This window comes from Doryrhamphus excisus, linkage group LG3, assembly GCF_037039965.1.
Source record: "Doryrhamphus excisus strain RoL-2023G ecotype Guam linkage group LG3, RoL_Dexc_Guam_v1.1, whole genome shotgun sequence".
NCBI lineage: Eukaryota > Metazoa > Chordata > Actinopteri > Syngnathiformes > Syngnathidae > Doryrhamphus > Doryrhamphus excisus.
This window is the reverse complement of record NC_136359.1, coordinates 23,842,699-23,860,291: the sequence shown is the minus strand read 5'-3', so window position 1 is coordinate 23,860,291 and position 17,593 is coordinate 23,842,699. Positions and strand designations below refer to the sequence as shown.

Genomic DNA, 17,593 nt, shown 5'->3' with positions numbered 1-17,593 from the left:
TACTGAGACTGCTGCCCCCGCGAAACGAATAAGCGGAGGACCACATTACTGGAACACAACATTTCATATTGGTTATTTAATGGTAATATTTTTTGTAATGATTATTACGCATAGTATGTATTATAATTAATGAATAATTAAAGGGGACCGATTATGCTCATTTTTCAACCCTTTGTATTGAGTTGTGGTCTCGTATAGAGCAGCTACATGCAATAACCCGCACAAAAAACTTTTTTTGATTTTCCAGAATCTGCACCTATTCCAGATGTATTTCCTTAGATTTGTGCTCCCTGACAAAACGGTTTGTTTTAATTTATTCCACCCACAGCCCTCCTATAAGGGCATTCCCACTCTGCTGTGATTGCTTCCTAACTATGAACCATATAAGGAAGTCCACACTCTGTGATGTCACAAAGGAACAGTTTTACCACGCCTTTTGAAACCGAGCGTTTTGAGTCATCCTAAACTTCTTTCAGGGGTCACTTCCAAATGTGCAAACATTATCTGAAACTTTGGCATCAGTTAACATGAGAATGCAAAATTTTAACCAAATTTATAATTAAGAAAAGTGGGAAAAGCATAATAGGTCCAAACTTTTTCCAAATGTTTTTTTGCGCCCATGATATGGAGAATGTATACATGTTTCCCATATCTGGTCATGTTTTTAATGGAGGCTATTTTTCATATACATATATATTTCTCATCGTGGTATTTGTGAATATTTGTGATTCAAAGTGTCGGTTTTTGTATATATATTGCGTTGTAGTTTTCCGTATTGCACGAAAAAAAACCGATGTGAGGCTAAGTGAGTACAACATCCGGGTACTGGCTGAGGAAAGTTGGAACATCCGGGTACTGGCTGAGGAAAGTTGGAACATCCGGGTACTGGCTGAGGCAAGTTGGAACGCCCTTAAGCTCTGTGCCCTGCCCAAGTACGGAAGTGCGCGAATTGAAACGACCTCTGAATCCTGAACGAATTCAAATAATACATTTTTCCAAGTATTCTGACAAAAAATCTATTGCAATTGCTTTGAAAGTTGTCATAAAGTGTTGCACAATTTTTTAATTTGTAAAATCAAATCTGTTCATATTCCTATTCTTATACTCTACCCCAAATATTAAAGACGTTAGATCAGATTTTATACCGGAAATGGTGCCTTTGGTCCCCGTTGCTTTAACATTGAGTCAAGACAAAAAGCTGTGATCGACCTACGGACAAACATACTACAAAATATATAATAAAATCTGTTTAAAATCTGTCAACAAAGTCTCAATTTACATGTTTTTGATAACCAAAAAGTCCTTGTCACCTCACACTAACCACAATGCAAACACAACCTGTAGTATTTCCGGGCAAAATTTATATTTCGCACAATTCAATTTTAATTACATTTTGTCTGCAGATATTAAAGTAAAGCAATATACCATTTGTTATTGTTCCATAGCTGCGGTCTATGAGTTTGAAAGGCTTAAAGTTGTACTTAATTTTCCAAGCACTAATTAGACTTGATGTGGTCCAACACCCAATATAAATCCGATACGAAACTGAAGATGAAGTACCTATGAAGTCTACCTAACAGACGTGTTTATTAATAAAAAAAACACACCCGATATCATATGGAAAATTTGTATTTTTAAGGACTCCCCTTACATAGCGCGCACACTCATTGTCAGATTTCTTTCTCCGGTAAAATACGTTATTTTTAACGCTGCCAAATAAATTGTTGTTAAAAAACAAAATGACCCTAACCGGTAGTGACATCACAATCGCTTCCTGTGTTAAGACCGGCAACATGGCAGCAGACACGCAGGTATGTGTGGTTGGCTTCTTCGAATACGATAAACTATTAAAAACATTGTTTTGCTTACTACTTTTTTTAATACGCCGTATTCGATGAAGTTCGAGTGCCGTCATTAAATTCAGTACCTGTTAACTTCCCACTGAACACGTTGCTTTAAATTTGCTAGCTTAATGGCTAATAGGTGCTACGTAGCCGAAGAATGTTACAAGTAAAGTAACAATGCTCATTAATTGTCGGCAGTGGGAGAGATTATCGACTTTTTCTTTCCAATATCATCATGAATACAACGGGCGGCGAGGTAATTATAATTATTATTTTTTTACATCCTCGTTTAAACCACCAGGCTTATTGCTGTATATCATATGTCTGGATGTAACTTGGATGCATGTCATACAGTTGTCCGGATTGTTGGATAAAATACATCCCAATTTGTTGATTTTTATCATTTGTATGATTATTAACACCAACAAGTCGAACACGGGGACTATATTGTTGGTACTGAGCAGTCCTCTTCAGAGTAAACACACGTTCACACAATGTAACTACTTGACCATATACGTATGTAATAATTGTGACTACATATCAATATGAACATCCTGCAAATAAACTACTGACCAACTTGTCAGTGTATTTATCATCCGATTTCTTTTCCAGCTACATATTCAGTCACCTGGTTTATGGGATTTGTCTTCCAGGTTTCAGAGACGCTGAAGAAATTTGCATTAAAGGTGACTACATCCAGTTTGAAGGAACGCAAGGAGGTTTTTGGAGAACTGAAACAGTGTTTAAAGGGTAAAGGTGAGTGTTGTGCTCTGCTTTTTTGGGTTGAATTTTGGTGTTCAAAGTATTCATCAAATATTTTCTTTCAGACTTACCAGATTCTGCAATAAAAGGGCTTTGCAAGCTCTTCTGTCTCACTCCTCACAGATATCGGTAAATGCTCGCCTCTGGTTTTGTCATCATTCATTGCCATCATTTTTTTTTAGAAGCTAATTATTGTGTTTCTCAGGGATGCTGCTTCCCGCCGAGAGCTCCTCTCTGCCATCGCTCAATTGGCCGAGCGTCAGCCCGACATTCTGGTGATGAGCCTTCTCCACTGCCTTCAGAACAGCGGATTTGTCAATAAAAACGGCGAACCAGGGTAGGCTTCTGACTGTAGCTTGTGTGGTAGTTTTAGTCATTAGTCCCCAGAGGGGATGGGGCTATCAAACGGGGACAGCTGTTGTGAAGCAATTGCCGCCCCTACATAGAAGAGTAGTCTAACTTCATCTTAAATACTATATTTTACATAAAAGTATATTATTTTCCTTAGTATTACTACATTAATTACTACTTTGACTTCTGTGGATCAGGGTTTTTCAAAAATGTACACATTAATAAGTCATGATGTTTTCGGGTTTATTATTCAAAACAATAGGCATATTTTAGCAAATGTTACATATCTGACTAAGGGATAAAAATGGCTAAATGAAGCAATATACAAATATTAGTCATTTAGAAGATGCATTCAAAGACATTGTGATATGTAGTATTCTACACTGGTCACGAGGTGTCAGTAATGTTTGGTGAGACACACAAGCACCAGACTTGATCGCTGGTACAGCAGGCTTTTATTGTAGGTTTGAATGATCTCGCAACAGGCACAATAATCCCTAATAGCGGCTAACTAAAACTCAACTCTGAACCCCTGAAATCACTTCCTGTCCACACCAGCGGAACACTTTTACACACACACACACATACAAGTCTTTTATAACTCTTAAATGGCTTAATTTTTGATATTATGTCTACTATATTGAGTAATATGAATATAAAGGTGAATATAGGTGTGTTGTTCAGTGTCAGTAGGGTTCAAATAATATAAGAAAATGTATTCAGAAGGTTGTAAACAGGTTTTCAATGCTCTAACTAATCCATACTCTGTGGAAATTCATATAACACTGCTGGGTCTGGGACCAGTTAACTGTGATTAACTTGTGATTACTGCACAGTGGATACCTGTACATTGTGATCAAAACATTTTTATTTGTGAGAGGACCCAAAATCTCAGTAATAAGGCCAATTATTGGGAGAAAACCCATTTGTGGTGCCCTACATTGGTAAAGTTTGAGTTGCACAGAAAGTACTCAGAAACAATGTGTACACTTCGCCTAACAGTCTCAAAAAAACAAACAAGCCTTTAACCTGACTTAAAGCCAGTGAAGTGTACTGTGTACAACAGTATAGTGGCAAAATCATTATTATTATTATTATCATCATTATCACACATTATTTTTGTGTGAACGTTTCACCTCTCGCTATTTTTTAAAAGACAACTTGGTTTTTGTGGACAATCTTCATCGACAGAAATAATTGCCAAAACAACATCAACGGTACTTTGGGTTTGGCTGAATTATTACTTATTATAATAATTACTCGCCATACTTTCAGGAAAAGCACGGGCTCTGCTGCCTTCATCGGCCTGTCTTGGACCTGTCTTCTCGTCCCCACTGTCTTTTCTACCCCAGAGAAACGAGATGGACCCACCTGGAAGAAAATGGTCAGTACAACTGCAGCATTAACTCGAGTAGATTTCATTTGGTAACCCCTTTATTTGAACGTACGTCGTTTGTGTTGAATTAAGAGCCAAATGTGACATTTTGGCTGCGGTCTTGTTTTAGGTGCAGGTTCAGAGCCTGCTTGTGGCTGAGGTGGTGGGTGGAGCTAAATCCACCGCTCAGAAGTCCAGCCTGAAGAATCTCACTCGTCTTTGTGAGGAAGTGAGTATGACACGCCAAGACAAAACAAAACATAAATGATGTTTCCCCGGCTCTATGGAAGTGTGCACTGATTTAAAATATAATACACATATCTCATAATATTCATGAACAGGCTGCTTGTCCAATTTAGCTCTCACAAATGTGTACAGGGACTTCCATCCATTCGTTTTCTATGCCGCTTATTCTCATTGGAGCCTATCCCAGCTGATTGTGTGAGAGGTTGGGTACACCCTGGACTGGTGGCCAACCAATCACAGGGCACATATAGACAAACAACCATTCACACTCACATTCATACCTATTTAAAGTCGACAATTAACCTCAGATGCGTTTTTTTTTTCGGAATGTGGGAAGAAACTGGAGTACGCAGAGAAAATCCATATAGGCACGCAACATCCAAACTCCAGACAGAGATGCCCGAGCGGAGATTCAAACCCCGATCCTCCCAATCTCCTGATTGTGTGGCCAACATGTGGCCCCCAAAATCCAATAATATGAATTTCAGGTCTTTAAAGTGCCTAAAATTATTTTTAATGTCTCATAAAATGTCTTAAATATGATCTTGAAAGGTCTTAAAAACCTAATCCTTTAGGCACCAGACTTGTTTTTCGTTTTGACGTTACTATTTCAAAAGGTTATAGCTTGAAAATGGTTGCAGACTGTAAATTAGAAAAATCATCAGTATGATGCAAAGTTTGTGATGGGAGTAAATGTGCATGTTATGACATCACCAGGCTCAGAATGCTATACTATAAGATATATAGGCTTTATATTGTAGGTGACAAAGCAAATTAGTGTTAGTGTTATATATATCTAATCATACAGTATATCTCAGAAGAAAATGGCACCTGTGCCGCACTTGTAAACACAATAAACTGTATTTGTTATGGAATTTGACTTGTTCAAGCCCTGTATGTATTGCACATAATCTGCATAATAAGTCCTACATTTTTGTTTCCCAGCATCCAGGATTAGTTGATCAATACATCAGCACCTTGTTGACTCTGGACCCAAGTTCTACAACCCTGGCCATGCTGGGTGTGTGTTTAGACTTCTGCACCGCTCAGAAAGACAAGGCGACAATTGACAAACATAAGGTGAGTTGTATTATCGGCTTTATAGATCAGTGATTTTCCACCACTGTGCCGCGGCACACTAGTGTACCTTGAGAAACCGTCAGGTGTGCCGTGAGGAATTATCCAATATCACTTTTTATAGTTAACATTGATTAATCATCATTTGCAAATATTATGTCAATAGCCATGAATATATGGACCCAAATATTGCAATTGCCTTTTGTATATTTGCTCAAACGGAAAGAATTGAACAGGGATGGAATATTCCTTTAACCAATCCAATTCAGGTATCTTGTACCCGCTCAAACGGAAATTTGTCAGAGTTCTTCTTCGTGGTGTTTTTCTTCTTCTGTTGTTTATTGGCGGTTGGCAAGCAGCTTTGGTGTGCATTAGCGCCATCTGTGGAACAGAATTTAAACCCTTCTATACGCCATTCACAAGTGCAGTTTTATTAAAAAAGAACATATATATATCTATATAAAACATGAGTTTAATTATAAAATAGTAGCAAGATTGAATTTGATCTTTTCCTGTTTAAATTTATCCCGGGTGCGTTCTTGCAGTGCATGCTCAGATATGACGTAACACGCAGATCCAGACGTTCTTCACTTTTAAAAATGGAGGCCAGCAATCGGCACTGGACTAAGCAAAGTTTGTTTTTGATTCAAACTAAATTTCAAGACTGGACAGACGAAAAACTGGCAATACGGAGTTATTCCAACAAGTGAAAGAAAAACTCGGGGAAGCCGGTATCACGTGATGTTGATGTTTACGTTTTACTGGGCATGCCCTATTGACTATTCTGGTTGATTTTCACGGCGCATGTAGACAAGAGATTGGAATATTCCTTTCCATGGAGACCATTGTTTCCCGAAAGGTCATTTGGAATGAGAAAACTCGTCATGTAAACATGGCTACTGTGGAGTGTCTGTGGTGTAAAGACTGGCATAGCAATGTAATATTGGTCCGTGTGGCAACACCTACCTTGTTCCTCCCATAGACTTATTGATGCACGTGTGAGGTCGTGGTGACATTTTGTAAAATTTTTGGTTAGTGGTGTGCCACAAGATTTTTTCCAATGTAAGAAAAATGTGCTGTGGCTCAAAAAAGGTTAAAAAACACTGCTATAGATTATAAATGGGTGCATACCGTTCTGACTGAATTAGAAATGACTGACACTTTTTGACTGATGTTTTGACTCGCTGTTTTCCAGAGTGCCACATTGGATTTGTACATAAAGACGGTCCTAATGAGCAAGACGAAGACACAGCAGCACATTGTGGACAAAAGCGGCTCCCTGTTACGCCATGTCTCCCACTCGGAGTTCAAGGAGTCGATTCTCCCCAGTCTGCAAAAGACAATGCTGCGCAGCCCAGAGAACGCCATGCAAGGTGAGATGCTGTTTGGACTCTAGTGTGAACGATTAATAATAATAATAACGACCACTCGCTTATTAGCACTAACACAGCATCTCCCAAATGTTCTCGTGCCAGCTATTTCCTGCCTGCTGTCTGCACTGACTCTTGATCTCAGTCAGTATTCCATGGATATCGGGAAGGCCATAGCAAGTAAGGCCTTTTTTTTTTTGGTATAAAGGAGGTGTTTTATTCATTCTGTTCAGCAACAAAAAGCTTGAATTAGTTTTTGACATCCTGAGCCGTTTCAGGTCAACTGAAGGCCAACAATCCCCAGCTAATGGAGGAAGCCATCCAGGCCATGAAGAACTTGGCCCAGCAGTGCAGCGATGCCAGTGCTGTACAGGACATTGTCACGTACCTTTTCAAGATTCTTGGAGGTGAAATCAATATTTGCCATATTATCAAGGCCCCTCATATTATACTATTTAAACAAAATGTTTGCCTAAAATCCTTCTTCTAAGCCCAACTGGGAATAGCTTTAATGTTAATGAGTTGCCAGTGCCTGTCTCTGTGGTTTGAGAACGTGCTGTTGTGCACCTTATCCAGTTTTTACTAGTGGTGTCACAAGATCTTGCAAGATTAAAAGGTGACGATATTTCTCGGTCAGAAAGAAATGGTGGACACTATGCCTGGGATTATTACATAAATTACACAAGAAATCAAAATAAATGTAATTATATTGCCGGCCTAAATACATTGACATGTGCATGGATGTGATAAAAAAAGGCTGCCCTTTAAGTGGTGGGTGTATACACAGACATTTTTGTTTGTGACATATAAATAATAGAACCTGGAACTTCAAAAGCACTTCTTCTCAGAGCAAACATTACTGTGATTATCTCATTTAAAAAGCCCAATTTTCCCAATAGGTGGTAATTAGTTACCGATCACCACTGCTGACGTATAACATTGCAATGTTCATGGTTCCAGGATCTGAAGGAAAACTCACAGTCATCACCCAAAAGATAAGCGTTTTGTCAGGTAAGGGGTGTGTTGATGATATTTTAATGATGCGTGTCATCCTCACGAACTGCAGAAGTAATGATTTATCTGCTTGCAGGGATTGGCAGCTGCAGCCATCATTCCGTGTCGGGGACCTCAAACCAAACACTGAGCTCTGCTGTAACAGTGATGTTCATCCCTTATCTGCAGCAAGAAGGTATTGTTCTTCTCACCGTCTTTGAGCCTCTGTTGTGATCATTAAAAGGTTCATAAAATGATCTCACACGTTTGACCTGAATGTCATAAGTCAGTTTCTCCCAAACGGCTGTAAAATTATTACAGTAAAGTCTCGTTATATCGATATCGGTTATAACGAATTACTACTTATTACGATACTATTTTCATTTCCCGGCAAATTTCTAGTCTTTTATGATATAATTAGCTCTGTTAGTACGATACCCGGTTATTATGATAATCCGGTTACTACGATGCCATTTTCATCTCCCGCCAGCCAATTTGGTCTGCTTATATCGATGCAAAAGCAGCTTAAATCAATCTTTGCTTAAGGTTGAGCATGACCTGTGAACCAGGAAGTGCGGGAATCGGTGTGTGTGCTGTGCTCTGGTGGTGGAAGTGTGAAAAATAAAGTTGACTGGAAGCAGCCGTTGGCCGTGTTCTTTTTTGGTATTGAAATCCTTAAGCAAAGATTGATTTAAGCATTATTGCCCACTTTTAATGCAGTTCGGCGCAGGATCGGATATATGGATAGTCCGGTTATATCGGTATTTTTTCCGACTCCCGAGAATATCGATATAACGAGACTTTACTGTATATTAATAGCATGTTTATAAGGACAAATTAACTTCTTCTTTCACTTCTTTTTTTATAATGGATTACCGTACTTTAGTCTAACTAACTCAATATATGCATCTAATATGCATATGAACTGAATATTAACTCACACCTACTTTCTTGAATTCATTATATTATCATCCCTTTGCATATATCAATGGTGCGCTTTAATTATTATTAGTATATGTACATTAAAAGCTAGTTTAACAGAAGTCAAATTCCTTGTTTGTGTAGGCGTACCTGGCAAATCAAGCTGATTCCGATTGAGATTAATATAAACAATTGCATCTTATGTACTTTGTCAATTAAATCTGAAATCAGCAGTGCAGGTTTGCCGTAATCGCTATTTACTAAACATTACAATCCGACTATAATAACGTCAGAACATCAATAAAACATCACACACACTCAGGAGAAACCATCAACGCTTCAAATATATAACTTGACGCATTAGAAACCTCAAATCGGCAATGGTTACTGCACTGGCCACTCATGATAAAATGCTTAATAAATGCATCAATATAATATATATATTTTTGGCAATATACATAATAGATTTTCTTTCTGTACATTAATTTTTATATTTTCATTTAGTTCACGAGGGCACCTTGGTGCATGCCGTGTCGGTGCTTTCCCAGTGGAGCAGTCGCCTTACCGTGGAGATTCCTACTGCTCTGCTGGATTGGCTAAAGAAGGCGTTCACCCTCAAAACCTCCACCTCCCTTGTTCGCCATGCCTACATCCAGTCCATGCTGGGTGTCTTCAAAGGTGTGTTCGTCGAAGAGCAAACTCCTGAAGAATGGAGAGACTGAGATGTCATATTAAAGTGTTAAGTGTCTTTTCTTACTGGCTATTTCGACCTTTTTTCCCAGGTGACACTCTGGCACAGTCCTCAGATCTTATCCCACTGCTGCTCCAAACAGTAGAGAAAGCCGCAGCACAAAACTCCCAGCATGCTCTCCTTGCCGAAGGCGTGGCAGCTTCGGTTCTTTTGAGTCGACTGGCGCTGCTTGAAACGATGACCGGTGAGGATGACTTATCTTATTCACCGGGGGCCTGGTTAAAAAAAACTGTACTGACAGCTGACACTGCCTGTTTTTACAGAAGCAAAGTTCTCCAACTTTTGGAACTTGATATTGGATGAAAAGAAGCCACTTTTCACGACGGAGAAGTTCCTTTCCCAGACCAGCGATGAAAGTGGGCAAATGACTAACGATGACCATGAGTGCATTTCAAGTGCAAAACATTGTTTCTTTTATCGGTCTGTCTTTAGCTCAGCTGACTGTGCTGCTGCTCTGCGAAAGACTTTTCTTGGACCATGCCCACAGGCTGAACAAATCTCAGTGAGTCTTCTTTACTTCTATACTGAGACAAGTCCTTCATAACCTAATACAACATCATTCACATGTCTTAGAAGACATTTCGCCTCTCATCCCAGCATGCTTCATCAGTTCATGCTCAAACGTTTTGGTAGGACAGCTCTCGTCTGAGGGGATGGTGCAGAATCCAAAGTAGTTATCTTCTTAGGTGGAGGCACGCCCAAACAAGAACAATTTCACAATTTCTCACTAAAACGACAGTCGTGAGGTTACAGTGGTGTTCCAGCCAACGACAGTCGTGTTTGATGGCCTCCCTCACTCCTCTTTCAAGGGAGACCATCTACGTCAGGGGTCTCAAACTCAATTTACCTGGGGGCCACTGGAGCTAGGGTCTGGGCAAGGCTGGGCTGCATCCGGTTTTCCAAAAAAAAAAAACGCATTTATTAAAAACAGAAAAATATAAAAACTTTTTCAGGGCTTTGGTTCCGATTTTCTACAATAAAAGCTCTGATAAAACATTCCACTGTTCTCAAATATCTTAATTTTTATTTTTCTGCACAAAATAAGATGAAAAATAAATAAACAAATCAAGAACGAAGAGAAAATCAATCAATCAGTAATAAATAAATATATAATATAAATAATAAATATATAATATATAATAATAATAAACCGGCAAATAATAAAAACTTCAGAAACCACATATAGTTGGTGGGTAGACAAATTATTTTTTTCACATTAAAATGAACAAAGCATTATTAGAGCCCTGTAGACATGACAAAACACGACTATAGTCACATTTATAATCTTTTTATTTACAACATATTGCGCAACTGCAGGGTCTTGAGACACATGCTAACTCGGAAACTAGAGAGCTAGCGACCTAAACGGTAGCCTCCAAGTTATTTCCTTTAACCTTAAAAAGCCAAAAACTTACCACTTCCACACGCATAGGGAGGATAACTATTAACAGTTATTTAACCTTTAACGTGAACATTAATCAAACGTAATAATTTTTTCTGGGTACATGATACCATACAGCATCCATATCAAACTTGCGCGGGCCGCACTAACATTAAACTTTCATATCAAGGCGGGGGCACTAGTGTCCTGCGGGCCGCGTGTTTGAGACCCCTGATCTACGTCAAGGTTCAGGTAACATTTCTGACGTACAATGTTGTTATTTCCCTTCCTAGGAGATTTGGGTTTCAGGTGTGTCCATGACCATTGTTATAATTGAATTCGAATGCTAATGAGGGTCGCATGTTCTCCGGGTACTCCGGTTTCCTCCCACATTCCAAAAACATGCTAGGTTAATTGGCGGCTCTAAATTGTCGATAGGTATGAATGTGAGTGAAAGTGAAGAAAGAACAAATCTATCATTCAATCAGACATGAATGGTCACCTTTCTGAATGTGATGGTCTATGTCTTTGCTTCCATACAGGATGTACCACAGTGCAACGGTTGCTGTCCTGTTGTCTCAGAGCTGGCTTGTGAGGAAGCGGGCTAAACAGACTGTCAAGAAGCTGCTCTCTTCCCTGGGCGGCCCCAGTATCGCACACGGCCTTCTGGGAGAGCTCCGAGCTGTCATTAACAAACACAAAGTGAGTGTGGCTACTCTCAAAAACAATGAGTACTTTAGATATCCTGACTCCTGGAGTCACTGTTTTAATTCACTGTAAGCTTAGAAAAGTGTTCTTTCCTTTGGCTGTTTACGTCCAGGTTTTGCCCCAGGATGTCTTGATATCAGAGTCTGGAGAGCAAACTGAGCTTGGTCGCAGCTACACTCGCCCCCGTGTCCTCTTGGAGGCGCTCCATGTGATTTGCTCCGCCGCCAGCCAGTGGGGTGATCCTATGGAGACGGAGAACTTGGCTATGGAGATCCTTATAGTTGCTCATCATCCATCCTTAGGTACCACAAAGAGCAGTCTCCTAGCTTGCTAGTTGGCGCTGATGCAGTTTCATACCTTGACAAAACTCGATGTATCTTTCTCAGTGGAAGCTCGCCGTGGACTGTGGTCATCTCTGCTCTCCTCCATGAACATAAAAGCGGAGCAATTTTTAGAGAAGAATCTGGAGGCGATTCTGCCACACTTGTTAGAGGTCAACACCGACAAGCAGGTGAAACTTGATTCATTGTTTTTATCTTATCATTTATATGTACATGCCACAATAATCATTGATATCAGTGACTGTTGTCATTCTCCCATTGTCTTTCCAATTGTCATTATTCACACACACACACACTTATTAAACACATTTAAAATGTAAAATGTATAGGTATTCACCACTAATGAATGATAATGTAAGCTGATCCATGAATAGATGAACACAGACAGATGAGTCAGGAGCTTTTAGCGTGGTGGTCAGGCTAGCGCTAGAAAAGGCCTTTCTCCCAGCCGTGTCGACATAGCCCACACTGATTGTCTGTTGGAATTGCGGTAATGAGGCAGGATTGACTGTGAAAGCTAGTGCATCTGTAATCCGCACACAACCATGTTGTGTTCAAGGACTGCCGAACACGGTGTGGAAAAAAACATTATCACACAGACATAAACATGTCAAAATTGTGGTCTTTAACAGTATTTTTTTTTTTATTAAAACCAAAAACGGAAAAAAAACGGTCTAGTGGTTAGCGCGCAGACCTCACAGCTAGGAGACCAGGGTTCAATTCCACCCTCAGCCATCTCTGTGTGGAGTTTGCATGTTCTCCCCGTGCATGCGTGGGTTTTCTCCGGGTACTCCGGTTTCCTCCCACATTCCAAAAACATGCTAGGTTAATTAGCGACTCCAAATTGTCCATAGGTATGAATGTGAGTGTGAATGGTTGTTTGTCTATATGTGCCCTGTGATTGGCTGGCGACCAGTCCAGGGTGTACCCCGCCTCTCGCCCGAAGACAGCTAGGATAGGCTCCAGCACCCCCGCGACCCTCGTGAGGAAAAAGCGGTAGAAAATGAATGAATGAATGAACGATTTTTGGACCAAGAATTAGTGGAGCCGTGAATGCTGAATCATTGATGTGCGTAGATCCATTGTACAAACAGATGCCTTTTAGACCCAGATGCCAAATAGTTTTCTTCTTGTAATTCTTTTCCTTTAGGTGGTGAAGAACGCTGTTGGTGCCTTCTGTGGTCTCTCTCCTGACAAGCTCTTGCCTCGTGTGATCAGTCACGTCACAAAGGAACTTTCCCAACCTGCCCTAATTCACGTCACCAAGGAGGAATATGCCATCATGCTGACACCTGAGGACGAACTCTATGACAACACCATCATTGAGAGGTAAAAGACGTGTTCCAGCGGGCCTGTCATCTACTATAATGCACCTCTTGGTATTTGACTCATGTACCCAATGTCCAGTGCCCAGAAAGAAAACACCAAGAAGGCTAATATAAAGAGAGAGAATAAAGCCTACTCGTACAAGGATCAGATCATTGAACTCGAATTACAGGAGGTAATGTAAAGATATTCTTTACTGTAAATACAGTATCTGGGTCTGAATTTAAATGTACTCTCACAGGAGATGAAGAAGAAGAAAGGCATCAAAGATGAAATACATCTCACCAGCAAACAAAAGGAAATGATTCAAGCGCAACGTGAGAAAGAGGCATCTATTCGCACCAGACTTCAAGCGGTACAGTTTTCTAGAAATGACTTTTTGTCCCTTTTTGCCAACGTTGACCTTTTGATATGCACCATTTTCCCCAGCTGGATGTAGAGCTGCAAAGTGTGGTGGGCCTCCTCGAAGCTGCTCTTAAAGAGAGACCGCCTCAGATCACCAGGGAGCTGCCTTCGGTCTTCCGGGTTCTGTTGCCCCTGTTGCAGTCACCTCTGGCTGCTCCACGCATCCAGCAGGTCTTCCTGGACATTGGCGCGTGCCTTCTACCACATCACCTCCACCATCTCGGTGTGCTTGTTGGTCATGTGACTTTACGACTGCTGAAGCCACGCTGTGATCTGGATGCCGCCTGGGAGCAGGAGGACCTGGACAAAGCGGTGACCCGCACCGTCCTGCTGCTGCATAACCACACTGTCCCTCAGAGAGAGGGCAAGACTAGTGGTGAGGACTGCTATGATCATAGTTATCTGCCTTTTGATAAGATACAGTGGAACCTGTTGATGTCGGCAAAATAATCAAGTCCACTGTGCTCTGCTTAGTTCTAAAAAGTGTCCACTTAAGTTTATATTGACATGCATGGTGGACTGATTTAGTCAATATTATGTCTCTGGTCAAAGTTACAAATAAATGTGTGAGCAATGGTTATTTAAAATTTATGTTGACAACTGTCAGCCATATCAACTTAAATGGGTTCCACTGTGTTAAACTGGTCATTGTCTGTGTTTTTATATGTATTGTTTTTATTTTTTTGCAGATGTGACCCCGCTATCCGCCCCTGCCTTTTGCTTCTGCTTCCCTCTCCTCAACGCCACACTCAGGGAGTCGTCAGGCAGCACAGAGGAGACGGAGACCTTGATGACGAGGTCTTTACAAGTCATCAATGAGCATTGTCAACTTAGGGCTAAGACGGATGAAGAGGCCGTCATTGATGAGGTACCGAGCACTATATACACTTCGACACATGATCTGTTTTTTATGTAGTATGTACAGTTATCCCATACAACTTAGTGCTTCGAATTTCACAGCTTCACTCTATCTTGGTTTTTGGAAAATACATTATTAAATCCTGTTGTTCAATAGGGCCTATTATACAGTAAGTCAAGTAATAATTACACATTAGGTACTTATTAGGTGAATTTGCGCATTGAATTGGTATCGCCGATACCAGCCCAAACTTTTTTCTAGTATCGGCTCTGAAATGAAATCAGTGGTATTGCACATCATTAGCACTGTGTAGCAACGACTTCCGTAAACACATGAAAATGCTAGTGGTGCTGTGCTTTGCGTTTTGTGTTCATATTAACATGTCGCATTTGTTTGGTAATGTCAATGACCACATAAAAAATTGGATTTCAACAAAAAATATGAATTGTGCATCATACCCTGCAATGTAAACATAGCCTTAGTTTTATATGTCGTATTTTCTGTCTAGAGGGCTCTAACAGGTTAAAAAAAAGGTTTTGGATGCTCCAACTATGAATATATTGCATTTATATTCAGTTTATTAATATGGATTATTTGCAGACATTCTCTTATCGGTGTTGGGTGTGTAACCAGTTAACTGAGATAAACATCTGTAGCTGTGGGTTATTTAAATAAAAGAATGTTATTAAATCTTTCCAGAATGGCCCTGAACTGCTTCCACGTGTTGAGATGTTGCTGCTGTTGACCAGAGTTATTTCCACTTCTACACCCAGAGTCCAGGTAAAACTTCCCAATCCAACTTTCCTGTGGTCGCTTTCAGCCCCTGTTGATGTATACAAATAACGGTATCATCAGTATATGACTTGAAACTGATAATGCAGCACTTTGTCCCCCAGTGTCCAGCTTTTTGGTGGCAAAATATGAAGTTTTGTTACCAATATGCTGATTAACACGTAAAGAGGACTATTCTTATTGCTTGTGGGTGCAAACACATATTGTCTTAAAGATAATGTGTGCATGTGTCCATATTCTCGTTGCAGGTGTTGGCGTCACAGTGCTTAACGGCACTGTGTACCAGTGCCGGAGGAGGAGAGGGCTGTACTGTGGCAGAGCAATCTGAGATAGACGTCTTGCTAAATTCCCTCCTTTCACCTTGCTTCTCTGTCCGTGATGCTGCTCTCAGGGTGAGTTGCAGATCAATTAAGTCATGTTTCATCTAGTCAGTGATCTCAGATAGGGCTATATCACTTTTTTTAAGCTATAGGAAAGCTGTGTGGGTGTGAGTATCAAACCTACAATGGTTTGCATTTACAAATAAGGGGAATTTTGTGGCAAATAAGGAAAATTCACCAACATTTGGATTAGCTGTACAAACTGAGTGTGACCAATCACAGCAGAGTTGTGTGGAATTAATTAATCAAAATTTAAAACAGACAGTTTTGGAAATCCAATTGGAATAGGTGCAGATCTGGACGATGAAAGCTTTCTGCTCAGGTTATTGTGTGTAGCTGCTCTATAGTAACCTACAACTCAATACAAAGAGCTGAAAATCAGCATAATAGGACACATTTTATTTTATTTTCTACAATAAAAGCTCTGATAAAACATTCCACTGTTCTAAAATATCTTAATTGATTTTTCTGCACAAAATAAGATGAAAAATAAATAAACAAATCAAGAATAAAGAAAATCAATCAGTAATAAATAAATATAATAATAATAATAAACCGGCAAATAATAAAAACTTAAGAAACCACATATAGTTGGTGGGTAGACAAATATTTTTTTTCAGATTAAAATGAACAAAGCATTATTAGAGCCCTGTAGACATGACAAAACACGACTATAGTCATATTTATACTCTTTTTATTTACAACATATTGCGCAACTGCAGGGTCTTGACACATGCTAACTCGCAAACTAGAGAGGTAGCGACCTAAACGGTGGCCTTCAAGTTATTTCCTTTCAACTTAAATAGCCAAAAACGTACCACTTCCACACGGATAGGGAGGATAACTATTAACAGTTATTTAACCTTTAACATGAACATGAATCAAACGTAATAATTTTTTCTGGGTACATGATACCATACAGCATCCATATCAAACTTGCGCGGGCCGCACTAACATTAAACTTTCATATCAAGGCGGGGGCCTCAAACTAGTGTCCTGCGGGCCACGTGTTTGAGACCTCTGGCGTAGAAGTATCGCTGTGCAATGCAGGTCTGAAAGCTGCATCAACCCCTCCACAACAATGTACCCGCACTGTTTTGTGACTCAGTTAAATAAGCAGGACTGCCCAGTCCTACATTTTGTCATTGTAGTTACCGCTGTGGAATGTGTGATTTAAGTGTTACCCTTATTGTTTTTATCAGTGTTATTTTGTCTGCATGACATCCTGTTTCAACCACAATTCCGGTGCACAGGGCTTGTTGGAGATGGAGTTTGCTTTGCCGACAGACAGTACGGAGCAGAGTGGACTGAATTTGCTGCGCCGGCTATGGATTGCTAGGTTTGATGTGGAGGAAGAGGGACGCGCATTTGCTGAAAAGTACGTAAATTTGAAGCATTCATTGAAATGTACTTGTGTGAGCACCGTACTGCTCAGTATTGCCAGTCCCTAAGGCCATGCTAATGTTTTGTCTTCTTGTCTCCCCTCATCTTCAGACTCTGGGAGTCTCTTGATCTGGAGCTGGTCCCCGAGCTCTGCTCTCTTCTGATTGGCGACATCACTCACCACGAGGAGGCTGTTCGTTCAGCTGCAGCGGAAGCATTGTCAAGTGCTGTTTCTCAGTATACAGACCAATCTGCCCCGGTCCTTGGACAGCTAACCGAACTCTACTACCAAAAGCTTTATGTGAGGACTCCCACTTTAGCAGTTTTG

The 17,593-nt window shown here is 40.2% G+C and overlaps 1 protein-coding gene across 1 annotated transcript in view; it reads left to right on the top strand.

Annotated features, from left to right (window-relative positions):
• The first annotated feature begins 1,739 nt into the window (after positions 1-1,739).
• The window catches only part of gcn1 (GCN1 activator of EIF2AK4), a 36,080-nt gene continuing 20,226 nt past the window's right edge, over positions 1,740-17,593 (top strand). The window contains exons 1-28 of the mRNA XM_058069863.2: positions 1,740-1,811; positions 2,498-2,600; positions 2,672-2,735; positions 2,812-2,943; positions 4,233-4,341; positions 4,463-4,561; positions 5,524-5,658; positions 6,851-7,028; positions 7,131-7,205; positions 7,304-7,432; positions 7,986-8,036; positions 8,116-8,214; positions 9,444-9,617; positions 9,722-9,874; positions 9,954-10,046; positions 10,123-10,192; positions 11,614-11,773; positions 11,892-12,081; positions 12,166-12,290; positions 13,271-13,449; positions 13,528-13,621; positions 13,688-13,801; positions 13,876-14,227; positions 14,541-14,719; positions 15,410-15,490; positions 15,751-15,894; positions 17,136-17,260; positions 17,377-17,566. Of these exons, the coding sequence (XP_057925846.2) occupies positions 1,740-1,811; positions 2,498-2,600; positions 2,672-2,735; positions 2,812-2,943; positions 4,233-4,341; positions 4,463-4,561; positions 5,524-5,658; positions 6,851-7,028; positions 7,131-7,205; positions 7,304-7,432; positions 7,986-8,036; positions 8,116-8,214; positions 9,444-9,617; positions 9,722-9,874; positions 9,954-10,046; positions 10,123-10,192; positions 11,614-11,773; positions 11,892-12,081; positions 12,166-12,290; positions 13,271-13,449; positions 13,528-13,621; positions 13,688-13,801; positions 13,876-14,227; positions 14,541-14,719; positions 15,410-15,490; positions 15,751-15,894; positions 17,136-17,260; positions 17,377-17,566 (3,669 nt within the window). The remainder of the gene's footprint in view (positions 1,812-2,497; positions 2,601-2,671; positions 2,736-2,811; positions 2,944-4,232; positions 4,342-4,462; positions 4,562-5,523; positions 5,659-6,850; positions 7,029-7,130; positions 7,206-7,303; positions 7,433-7,985; positions 8,037-8,115; positions 8,215-9,443; positions 9,618-9,721; positions 9,875-9,953; positions 10,047-10,122; positions 10,193-11,613; positions 11,774-11,891; positions 12,082-12,165; positions 12,291-13,270; positions 13,450-13,527; positions 13,622-13,687; positions 13,802-13,875; positions 14,228-14,540; positions 14,720-15,409; positions 15,491-15,750; positions 15,895-17,135; positions 17,261-17,376; positions 17,567-17,593) is intronic.